This window comes from Heptranchias perlo, chromosome 38 (genome assembly GCF_035084215.1).
Source record: "Heptranchias perlo isolate sHepPer1 chromosome 38, sHepPer1.hap1, whole genome shotgun sequence".
NCBI lineage: Eukaryota > Metazoa > Chordata > Chondrichthyes > Hexanchiformes > Hexanchidae > Heptranchias > Heptranchias perlo.
The window spans coordinates 5,755,688-5,768,028 of NC_090362.1; the positions used below are offsets into that span (position 1 = coordinate 5,755,688).

General features: G+C 45.6%; 1 protein-coding gene across 2 annotated transcripts in view; it reads left to right on the forward strand.

Moving 5' to 3' along the window:
• Window positions 1-12,139, forward strand: part of ireb2 (iron-responsive element binding protein 2) — a 57,551-nt gene extending 45,412 nt beyond the window's left edge. Inside the window, exons 18-23 of one of the 2 annotated variants that reach the window (XM_067973331.1) lie at window positions 4,436-4,578; window positions 5,657-5,804; window positions 5,904-6,026; window positions 6,125-6,310; window positions 7,676-7,821; window positions 11,201-11,320. In XM_067973331.1, coding sequence (XP_067829432.1) covers window positions 4,436-4,578; window positions 5,657-5,804; window positions 5,904-6,026; window positions 6,125-6,310; window positions 7,676-7,821; window positions 11,201-11,231 — 777 coding nt within the window. In that variant the 3' untranslated portion in view covers window positions 11,232-11,320. Of the gene's footprint in view, window positions 1-4,435; window positions 4,579-5,656; window positions 5,805-5,903; window positions 6,027-6,124; window positions 6,311-7,675; window positions 7,822-11,200 lie in introns of both variants that reach the window. The other variant, XM_067973332.1, reaches the window with a different exon arrangement.
• The last annotated feature ends 202 nt before the right edge of the window (window positions 12,140-12,341 follow it).

A 12,341-nucleotide genomic window follows, 5' to 3' on the forward strand; every position in this document is an offset into this window, starting at 1 on the left:
TCCCTCTCTCTCTGTGTGTCTCTCCCTCTCTCTCTGTGTGTCTCTCCCTCTCTCTCTGTGTGTCTCTCCCTCTCTCTCTGTGTGTCTCTCCCTCTCTCTCTGTGTGTCTCTCCCTCTCTCTCTGTGTGTCTCTCCCTCTCTCTCTGTGTGTCTCTCCCTCTCTCTCTGTGTGTCTCTCCCTCTCTCTCTGTGTGTCTCTCCCTCTCTCTCTGTGTGTCTCTCCCTCTCTCTCTGTGTGTCTCTCCCTCTCTCTCTGTGTGTCTCTCCCTCTCTCTCTGTGTGTCTCTCCCTCTCTCTCTGTGTGTCTCTCCCTCTCTCTCTGTGTGTCTCTCCCTCTCTCTCTGTGTGTCTCTCCCTCTCTCTCTGTGTGTCTCTCCCTCTCTCTCTGTGTGTCTCTCCCTCTCTCTCTGTGTGTCTCTCCCTCTCTCTCTGTGTGTCTCTCCCTCTCTCTCTGTGTGTCTCTCCCTCTCTCTCTGTGTGTCTCTCCCTCTCTCTCTGTGTGTCTCTCCCTCTCTCTCTGTGTGTCTCTCCCTCTCTCTCTGTGTGTCTCTCCCTCTCTCTCTGTGTGTCTCTCCCTCTCTCTCTGTGTGTCTCTCCCTCTCTCTCTGTGTGTCTCTCCCTCTCTCTCTGTGTGTCTCTCCCTCTCTCTCTGTGTGTCTCTCCCTCTCTCTCTGTGTGTCTCTCCCTCTCTCTCTGTGTGTCTCTCCCTCTCTCTCTGTGTGTCTCTCCCTCTCTCTCTGTGTGTCTCTCCCTCTCTCTCTGTGTGTCTCTCCCTCTCTCTCTGTGTGTCTCTCCCTCTCTCTCTGTGTGTCTCTCCCTCTCTCTCTGTGTGTCTCTCCCTCTCTCTCTGTGTGTCTCTCCCTCTCTCTCTGTGTGTCTCTCCCTCTCTCTCTGTGTGTCTCTCCCTCTCTCTCTGTGTGTCTCTCCCTCTCTCTCTGTGTGTCTCTCCCTCTCTCTCTGTGTGTCTCTCCCTCTCTCTCTGTGTGTCTCTCCCTCTCTCTCTGTGTGTCTCTCCCTCTCTCTCTGTGTGTCTCTCCCTCTCTCTCTGTGTGTCTCTCCCTCTCTCTCTGTGTGTCTCTCCCTCTCTCTCTGTGTGTCTCTCCCTCTCTCTCTGTGTGTCTCTCCCTCTCTCTCTGTGTGTCTCTCCCTCTCTCTCTGTGTGTCTCTCCCTCTCTCTCTGTGTGTCTCTCCCTCTCTCTCTGTGTGTCTCTCCCTCTCTCTCTGTGTGTCTCTCCCTCTCTCTCTGTGTGTCTCTCCCTCTCTCTCTGTGTGTCTCTCCCTCTCTCTCTGTGTGTCTCTCCCTCTCTCTCTGTGTGTCTCTCCCTCTCTCTCTGTGTGTCTCTCCCTCTCTCTCTGTGTGTCTCTCCCTCTCTCTCTGTGTGTCTCTCCCTCTCTCTCTGTGTGTCTCTCCCTCTCTCTCTGTGTGTCTCTCCCTCTCTCTCTGTGTGTCTCTCCCTCTCTCTCTGTGTGTCTCTCCCTCTCTCTCTGTGTGTCTCTCCCTCTCTCTCTGTGTGTCTCTCCCTCTCTCTCTGTGTGTCTCTCCCTCTCTCTCTGTGTGTCTCTCCCTCTCTCTCTGTGTGTCTCTCCCTCTCTCTCTGTGTGTCTCTCCCTCTCTCTCTGTGTGTCTCTCCCTCTCTCTCTGTGTGTCTCTCCCTCTCTCTCTGTGTGTCTCTCCCTCTCTCTCTGTGTGTCTCTCCCTCTCTCTCTGTGTGTCTCTCCCTCTCTCTCTGTGTGTCTCTCCCTCTCTCTCTGTGTGTCTCTCCCTCTCTCTCTGTGTGTCTCTCCCTCTCTCTCTGTGTGTCTCTCCCTCTCTCTGTGAGCATGTTTGCTATGGCTGCAAGGTTTTTAATATAGGAGCAACGGTAGTGATAAAGTGGTACGGTTTTAACCATTACAAATTACAGTCTGCAGTAACATTCACACTGGAACCTTGCCAGACAACACATTTGTCAGTCTCTGATGGGCTGCGTGTAGGAGGGGGGGGGGGGGGGAAGTACATACTACTGCCATCTGCTCCCTCGCTGTTAAAGAGCAATATCCTGGGAAATTGACGAGTGCCAGCGTCACAAGCTCAATCTAGAAAAGCTGTCAAGTGCTGTCCGGGTGAGAAGCTGTGCAGAAGAACATAAGAAATAGGAGCAGGAGTGGGCCATACTTAAGCCTGCTCCACCATTCAATAAGATCATGGCTGATCTTTGCCCTCAATTCCACTTTCCCGCCCGATCCCCATATCCCTTAAAGTCCAAAAATCTATTGATCTCAGCCTTCAATATACTCAATGACTGAGCATCCACAGCCCTTTGGGGTAGAGAATTTCAAAGATTCACAACCTTCTGAGCGAAGAAATATTTCCTCATCTCGGTCCTAAATGGCCGACCCCTTATCTTGAGACTATGACCTCTTGTTCTAGGCTCTCCAGCAGGGGAAACAGCATCTACCCTGTCAAGCCCTCTAAGAATTTTATACATTTCAATGAGATCACCTCTCATTCTCCTAAACTCCAGAGAATATAGGCCCATTCTACTCAATCTCTCCTCATAGGACAACTCTCCCATCCCAGGAATCAATCTAGTGAACCTTCATTGCACCGCCTCTAAGGAAAGTATATCCTTTCTTGGATAAGGAGACCAAAACTGTACACATCACTCCAAGTGTGGTCTCACCACAACCCTATATAATTGCAGCAAGACCTCCTTACTCTTATACTCCAACCCCCTTGCAGTAAACGCTAACATACCATTTGCCTTCCTAATTGCTTGCTGTACCTGCATGTTAACTTTTCGTGATTCATGTACAAGGACACCCAAATCCCTCTGACAACCAACATTTCTTAGTCTTGCACCTTTTTTAAAAAAAAATTCTGCTCTACTATTCCTACCAAAGTGAATAACCTCACATTTCCCCACATTATACTCCACCTGCCATCTTCTCGCCCACTCACTTAACCCGTCTATATCCCTTTGCAGCCCCTTTGCGCCCCCCTCACAGCTTACTTTCTCACCTAGCTTTGTATCGTCAGCAAACTTGAATACATTACACTTGGTCCCTTCATCTAAGTCATTAATATAGATTGTAAATAGCTGAGGCCCAAGCACTGATCCTTGCGGCACCCCACTAGTTACAGCCTGCCAGCCCGAAAATGACCCGTATATTCCTACTCTCTGTTTTCTGTCCGTTAACCAATCCTCTATCCGTGCTAATATATTACCCCAAACCTCATGAGCCCTAATCTTGCATAACAACCTTTTATGTGGCACCTTATCGAATGCCTTTTGAAAATCCAAATATACTACATCCACTGGTTCCCCTTTATCTACCCTGCTAGTTACACCCTCAAAAAACTCTAATAAATTTGTCAAACACAATTTCCTTTTCATTAAACCATATTATGATTTTCTAAGTACCCTGTTACCATGCCCTTAATAATAGATTCTAGCATTTTCCCAACAACTGATGTCAGGCTGATTAAGCTTCTAGTTCCATATCAGATTATCTCGATACACAAATAAGGTTCCGTATTCAAGAGCTTTCACCACAAATCATCTAAGCGCGAGCCAGGCCGCATAAGCGCAAGCCAGGCAGCAGCAGGCCGCGTAAGCGCGAGCCAGGCCACATAAGCACGAGCCAGGCAGTACCCATTCTGCTCTTATATTTAAATGAATTTATATTTTAATTTTGTCCAGTTATAAATTTCTCCAACAATTAAATTAAATTGCTGTATGAAAGATGCTGGAGAACTTAAACTAAATGTGTATTGTTTTTAAAAACATGTTGTATTTCAATCTAAGCTTTTTTTAAATGTTTACAGATTCCATGCAAAGGTATTATGATGTAGTTAAATATTTAAACTTTTGTTCTGGAAGAATGTGTTGCGTTTTTATAGATAATTTTAAAAACAAGCTTTTACATAAAATGTAATTAACAATTTGAATATTATTTTCAATAGACTGTGTAGTTAGTGTTTTTAGACTTGTGGTGTAGTATTAATGCATATCACTGCTGGAACTGAGACCCAAATGTCCCCAGTAACAGCACAGGCGTCGTATCTGCAAGTTGCAGAAATCACTGCCCGTTATATATTTTTTGTTCCTGATTTATTCCTTCTCTTTTGTTGCCCCACCCTGTACCACTGACCATTTCTTGCCCAAGAACCAGCTGTCTGCTTGTAACTAGATGTTGGAAGACCAGGAGAGATTTTGTGGTGACCTGGTCATTGTTTCATTATCTCTTACTGTCGGAATGTACAGGACTGGAAAAGACCATTTCTGCCCACCTGGTAACAGATGTATAATCTCTAAAGAATAAAATCTAACACTCTTGCATCGTGTACCAAGCAAGCTTCACTCTTCCAAGCCTTGATCATGCCCCCCACCCTTCAGTTTATGTAATTCATGTGTGAATTTAACTTCTCTTCCTCTCTTCTTCCTGCCTTTAGACCAAAGAGCCCAGCTGCCCTCAGTCCATTGAAAATGCCCATGTCTTGTTACATCTGGGAGATTCTGTTACCACTGACCACATCTCTCCTGCAGGCAGTATAGCCCGTAACAGTGCTGCTGCTAGATACTTGACTTGTAAAGGGTACGTGATTTTTTTTGTAAGTCATGGGAGAATATTTTCAATTACTCTCTATTGCCTTTCAAGCATTGTGTTTCTTTTAAATAAATATTTATTGGATCTCGTACTTTTTCTCAAACTTCCTGATCAAAAACACATGAACTTCTCTGAATTGTCAGTAAATATAGACAAGTCAATATAATTCAATATTTGCCATTTTTTTAAAAAAAGGGCCATAAAATATTCTTTATAAAGGCAAGATATTGCATTCATTCCATTAGTGTTTAGCTGCTAGCAAGGTGCACATTGTAGAACGGGATTTGCTTTCTAGGAACATAGGAACAGGAGTAGGCCATTCAGCCCCTCAAGCTGGCTGATCTGTACCTCAACTCCAATTGTGCCATATTCCTTGATACCCTTACCTAACAAAAATCCATCAATCTCAGTCTTGAAAGCTCCGATTGTCCTCCAGCATCCACAGCCTTTTGGGGAGAGAGTTCCAGATTTCTAGTACCCTTTGTGTGAAAAAATCCTTTCTAGAAACACGCAGTTACTGGAAATGCGAATAATGGGACTGAGTGCAATGAAAAATAGCATCATTCACAAGTCCAGCTGAAAGCTATCATGTTTCCTTTATCAAGGCCAGATAACTCGGAGAGCATGGTGACTATTGGGAGCCTTCTTGGAAATCAAACTTGCAGTTACCCTTAATGTTTTTTCCATCTGTTTTTGTTCTAAATTCTAGGATGATTACCAAGCTAGACAGCCTGCAGAAGCTCAATTAATGTATAATGGTGATTCTGCACTGAGAGAGCCTATCTTTACATGGAAGCTGATGGGTGGAAAGTCACGGGTCGCGTGCCTGCGATTACTCCATGTGGTCTCTGCGAGTGCCATTCCCCAATGGGAGTGCGAATCACTGAATTACTCCATTGCAGTTCATATTGCAGCAATGTTGGGTTAATGACTGTGCCTCTACTAATCAGCTCCCTCACAGTGTGAATTCATTCAAACCAATACCCGCGATTTAAACTAGAAATTCAACCATCGACAGAATAAAAGAAATATTAATAGTATTTGAATTCTTTTTTTTAAAACTTAGCCTCACGCCCCGTGAGTTTAACTCTTACGGAGCGCGAAGGGGTAATGATGCTGTGATGACCCGAGGGACCTTCGCGAACATCAGGCTCCTGAACAAATTTATTGGCAAAACTGCACCGAAAACAATACACATTCCGTCTGGGCAAACAGTAAGTATTCGGGGTCATTAGTGCTTTAAACCCAAAGTAAAGGTGTTTTTTTTTAAAGGATCCTTTTTTGATAAAGCTGTGCACCATCTATCTTTACAGCTTGACGTGTTTGATGCAGCTGAACGGTACCAGAGGGAAGGTTTTCCATTGATTATTTTAGCTGGGAAAAAGTACGGCTCGGGTAGTTCGAGAGACTGGGCTGCCAAAGGACCTTATTTACTGGTAAAGCTCGATTCTGTACATTTTGTAAGAACTGCCACAGATTGATTTTTGCTTTAAATTGCCGGTGTAACTCCCGCTTTCGTGCCTTTGCATTGCAGGGTGTCAAAGCCATCCTAGCAGAGAGTTACGAGAAAATGCACAAGAACCACTTGATTGGTATGGGTGTAATTCCCCTTCAGTTCCTTCCAGAGGAAAACGTAGACAAGCTGGGACTCACTGGAAAGGAGCGGTACACCATCATAATTCCTAAAGAACTGTGCCCTGGAACAACAGTCGATGTAACGGTATGAACATAAAATCTTCTGTAGATTAACTTAAACTATATGAGCACCTCCTACAAGTATATCATAGTTTTGTTCTGCGTGCACACCACCATAGGTAGTGTGAAGGAAGGTTTTCAGGGATTTGTTTTCTGCCCTCTCCCTGTCCCTTTGGACCTCCCCAAGAATCGAATCGTATATGCCTTTTATTTGACCACATGTTGGGCGGCTTCATTGCATCATTTGCTCAAGTTGTCGTGAGTCCGTGAGAGACGGGAACTGTCATTTTCTTTCCTTTCTCATTACTGCTGTCGTCCTCCTTTCCTGAGGAAACAGTTCCTTCCAGGAGTGCAGGCCCAGTCTTTGCGTTTGAGCCTGGGCAGGTAGTGTCGGTGCACTTGCAGCACCACAGCCGATCCCTATCCCGTCCTCGCCCCAAAGCCGGCCTGCTCTTCCGCTAGGGGCCACTGGAGCGGGAATCCTGCTCCGTTAGTTTTTTCTTCTGACCCAAGGCGCTCAGGCTAAATCGATGCAGACCCAGGATCGAATCTAATGTCTTCCCGGATGTGCATGACCTGATTACTTGCTGCCTTAACCAGCTGAGCATCACCTGTTAGTGCCCTGTGGATAAGGGGATTCATTCTAGTGATTTGCTGATGTATACCAGATGCAAACCATATCCAGGCTTTTCCTTTTCAGTTCCTGTTTATGACTGCAAGTCAAAGAATGATGTAGAAAGCAACAGCTGGCAGGGGAAGAGAACCACAGCACAGTAAGAGGGCCTGCCGGCTGGACTCATTTAAAAGAGTTACTTTGAAAAGGCATTTTACAAAACGGCCACTCTTGTAATTCTTACACTTTCTGTCAGTGTTACAGCTGTGATGTTCCGAGCTGGCCTGTCCACTTATGCATAAGGGAACACGTTCTCTTTCCACGAGTTATACTACATTAGGAAAATTTCATGTACTGTATGGACCTCTTTAACTCCCTTATTCGCCCCTTCCTCTGTAAGCTTGTAAATCACAAGCCTAACGCCACCTAACCTCTATTTGATCCGTTCCCTTTTTTTTCCCAATCTTGATCGAGTCCAGCGCTGAGAGCCCAGGCCCAGCACTTAATCAACTCAATTTTTTTTTAAAAAGGCAATTTGCTCACCAAGGATTTAGTAATGTTTTTTTTCTCTCCGCACACTAACCCTCTTCTGGATCTGAATCGAGGTAGCAAACAGTGTGTACATAGGTGTTCCAGAATGATTAGTCCTCCTTTCTTGCTCCAAACCCCCCTCCCTCTCATACCCAGGTAAAAACATGCCGCTGAACTCCCTCATGTATGAGAGCTGGTAAGGCACAGAACACGTCTTCACTTTTTATTTTCTTTATTCCTTCTCAGGATGTGGGTGTCACTGGCAAGGCCGGCAATTATTGCCCAGCCCTAGTTGCCCTGATACAACTGAGTGACTTGCTAGGCCATTTCAGAGGACAGTTAAGGGTCAACCACATTGGTGTGGGACTGGAGTCACGTATAGGCCAGACCGGGTAAGGACGGCAGGTTTCCTTCCCTTCAGGACATCAGTGAAAACAGTTGGGTTTTTACGACAATCCGACAGCTTCAGGGTTACTTTTACTGATACCAGCTTTTTATTTCCAGATTTTTTTTTTAAACTGTATTCAAATTCTCAAACTGCCCTGGTGAGATTTGAACTCGTGTCCTTTGGATTACTAGTCCAATAACATAGTCACTACACCACTGTACCCACAAATACACTCATATATTTTAAATGAAAGGGGATCAGGGGAGAACTGACTTTCCAGAAGCTTTACCTGTGGTATTGACGGGAGGTTTGAATAATTTGAGGACTGCCCATCGCAGTGCAGATCACGTGTGGTTAGTTGAATGGGTTCATGACCTTTCCTAGTTCTGCGTATCGTTCCGTGTGAAACTCTAAACCAAGAAGGTCTATATTTTGGTGAGTCAGAGCAACAGATGTTGAAACTCAAATTTATTGGAACTATTTTTGTCTCTAATTTAATCTTTTAGTAACATTGTTATAACTATGAACAATTGCACCAATTTGTAAAGGCAGGAAGGATCCATACCAGTTCCCCTGATTCTACTCTGACCTGTCTCAGCGTAGCCAGGACAACTTCTCCTCCTGCTCCAACACCATCACCTCCGGAGTGCCCCTGGATTCCATCCTTTGTCCCTCTCCCCCACCTGCCCCCATTGACATTATCGCTAGGCATAGGCTCACGTTCCATCTGTATGCTGACGTTCCCCCAGCTCCAACTCTCCGCCACCCTCAGCTTCACGGTCATCGCTGTGCTGCCTGATTGCTTGTCTGACACAAAATTGTGGCTGAGCCAGAATCTCTTCCAACTTAACGTTGGAAAGACCAAAGCTGTCCAATTCAACTTGCATCGAAAACTCCACACCCTAGCCCCAGGTTCCATCCCCGCTCCTTGCTCAAACTGAATCTGATGATGCACAGCCTCAAATGGCGTGTCTGACCCTGAGCTGAGCTTCAAACCCTATATCCTATCCACCAAGAACCTACATAAGCTTCAAAACTCCGCTGGCTGTATCCTACCTGCATAAAGTCCTTTTACCCGTCACGCTGTTGCCTCCTACTCCCCAGTACATTGAATTCAAATTCCTTGTTTAAAGATCCCTTCACGGTCTCACCTCTGTAATCATCTCCAGCCCTAAATCTTCAGCTCTTCCTTGAAGATCCATCTGCTTCACCTTCTTCCCTTCACTCTTCAGCTGTATTGGTCCTATACCCTGGAATGCTCTCCCTAAATCCCTATGCCTTACTACTAGGTATCAGCCTTGGCTCAGTACATCTGGAGTGGGGCTTGATTCCACAACCCTCTGACTCGGAGACCTGAGCTCAAAATCTAAGCTGACACTCCAGTGCAGTACTGAGGGAGTGCTGCATTGTCGAACGTGCTGTCTTTCGGATAAGACGTTAAACCGAGGCCCCGTCTGCACTCTCAGGTGGACGTAAAAGATCCCACAAAACTATTCGAAGAAGCGCAGGGGTGATCTCCTGGAGTCCTGGCCAGTAACTATCCCTTAACCAACACTTAAAACAGAGGATCTGATCATTTATTTCATTGTTGTTTGTGGGAACTTTCTGTGCTCTTCCTGCATTACAACAATGACTACACGTCAAAAACCCTTAATTGGCTGTAAAGTGCATGGGATGTCGTGAAGTCGTTACCTCAAAACCTATCTCTTTAATAGTGCCTTTGATCCCCTGTTTTCCTATTGCTACTTGGTGTCCATTCGCCTCTTGGGATGTTTATTCTTTTAAAGCTACTATATAAATGTAAGCTGGTTATTTTAGCTCTTAAAGTGCCAGCTAACAGTTGGCATTTTCCCTTTCAGTCCTGAGGTACGGTGCTCCCAGTGAGCTTACACTAATCGAAGCTGTCCGTGGCAGCAGTGTGCTGGAGGAACGTGCCTCTTCTGACAGGAAAGTCTCCGATGCAGCGGCACTCCAGTTATCCTGCGGAACCTGCTGTATTGCCTCTTGACTCTCCCAATTGTAGCCTCTGATATTTTATTGGGCATTACTCAAATGTCAAATTGGCTTCAGGCGCAAGTGAAGATCGGCTGACCCTGACCACGTGTACTGTAATCCTGAGAGAGGTGACTTGTGGGCTGTATCTGAGAGTCGATCTGCTCGCATTTCCATGTTCCTTGTGGCGTTCTCTCCCCTTCTTGGCATCGTGCACTTGTAAACGGAGACTGACCGAGGCTGGCTGATACCCACCTTCCTTGGTTACCCACTGACAGCTCATTTTAGGGGAGGGGGGTGCCGACAATAGGCAGCAGTTTCGGGTGACAGCAAACCACCTGCAGGTTCTTGAGGACTGAGACTGGCCATGTTTGACAATGATTTCCGTTCTGAATGGCCCTTTTTTTTAATACTATGGATAGGCTCAGTGGGCAAAAATGTGTTTCTAGCACTAAAACAAAATACTGTGGATGCTGGAAATCTGAAATAAAACCTGAAAATGTTGAAAACACTCCGGGTCACACAGCACCTATGGAGAAAGAAACAGTGTTAACGGCCTTGATTTTAACACCCCCTCCCGCCGACGGGTGAGGGAGGGGGGTTAAAATATTGTGATCGAGCAACCAAATATTGTGATCGAGCAACCTGTCCCCGTTCCCAGCCGTTTAAATTTTTACTGCCCCAAATCAGGCCATCGATGAAAGGCAGGCAGGGGCCTAGTTAACATTCAAAAGCAGCCCGATATCATCATCGGCACCACAACGTAATCTTAACTGAAGGTCTGGGGAGGGGGAGTCCGGCATTGTTGGACACCCGGCAACAGATCCAAGGCAGGAGGCACCGACTGCTACAGTAAGTTTTAAAGATCTGCTCCTTTCAGAACTCCTTGTGGGCGAGGAGGAGCCGCAGTGCTCACTTATAGGTCCCGCAAGGAATCCTTGGACACCCCAGCCCCAGTCTCCCCCACCCGATTGTCCATCAAAATGCCAGACCCGGCGACCTCCCTCCTGATTGCTGCTCTAATGTCTGACTGAGCCAGCCTAAAAGTAGAGTCAAAAACAAACAGCGTTAAGAGCCTTTCTCCTCTCCCCTCTGCCGGGATCCTCCCCCGTCCCCCCGTCCCCTCCTCCCTATCTCCCTCTCTCCTCCTCCCCCCCCCCCCCCCCCATCCACCATCGCTGCCGTTAATATCGGGGCCAACATTCCAGTTCTGATGAAATGTCATCGACCTGAAACGTTCCCTCTGTTTCTCTCTCCACCTGTTGAGTGTTTCCAGCATTCTCTGTGTTTCGAAGGCAATAAGTTAAAACATTAATCAGTATAAGAGTGAAAAGTGAGCTACAGTCTGTTTTCCCATGATATAATCTGATATTAAATATTCTATCTTGCAGACAAGTACAGGAAAGACATTCAGAGTTGTAGCTAAGTTCGACAATGAAATGGAAGTCACCTTTTACAAGCAAGGTGGCATTTTGAACTATGTCGCTCGAAAGATGTTATAACGGCTGCTGCAACTTTTGACTTCATCTGCGACTGTGAGCTAAACATATCTTGGGTTCCCGTCCGCAAGTGGACATTATTGCATCCGGTGCTCACGGAGTGGTGGGGATGGCTGTTGACGTCTTTCGTGCTAGGTGTACTGTACATTTCAGAAACTGTCTGCTTGCACCTCAAGAGACCGGCTGTGAACGGAGTCCATGCCTTGCGAGTACGCTTGATTCCTTCCTTTTGAGTTTATAATCACCGTATTAATTTTTCATACTTTTCCTTCTGTAACTTAACCTTATATATAAGATGTGTGTGCTGCAAAAAACGGCCCATTCAGACCTGAAGGCGAACCACTGAGAGAATTGCCCATTCAATTCACCACTGCCTTTTTCTGCACAAGATTTTGTCACTGTGAGATATCTTGTTTCTTTTTTTCCCTAGCCCGCGTGGGGCCCTATTTAACAGCAGACATCCGGATTTTTAAACCCTGCATTTCCACGCTTTGGCCTTGTTTCAGCCTTTTGTTGTAAGCTGTTTCCTGAACTTAAAAGCAAACGGTGACGTGAGTATTCAGAATGCTGTGAAATAAAGCTGCCTGGGGGAGCAAAAAGAAGCAATGAAAGACTTGGGATAAAACCAGTGTGATGAATGTTTTGAGATTTCATTTGCGGTCTGCGAGGCCAGGCAAGAACCATATCGCAGTTTAAGCATCAGAATGTTTGGTATTGTATGATAAAAGTGTCCAAGACAAATGTATTTCAGTGATAATTCTACCGTACAAATGCTACTGATGAACTGTACATTTTTAATAGGTTGTAAGAATAAACTATCCGAACCATAAATCTGGGTCATGCTGTTTGCTTTGCTGGTCTGAGAAATGTCCAACTTACACAAAGCTTTCAAAATATTGTGGTTGAGATCAAGATTCGACATGAGTGTACTAAAGTCACATAAATATGTTTTTGCTATTTGTTAACAGGACTAGAAGTCCAGTGTTGGCTTATTAAGAGCAAACTGAACGGTATGTGTCCCAGTTTTAGTTCC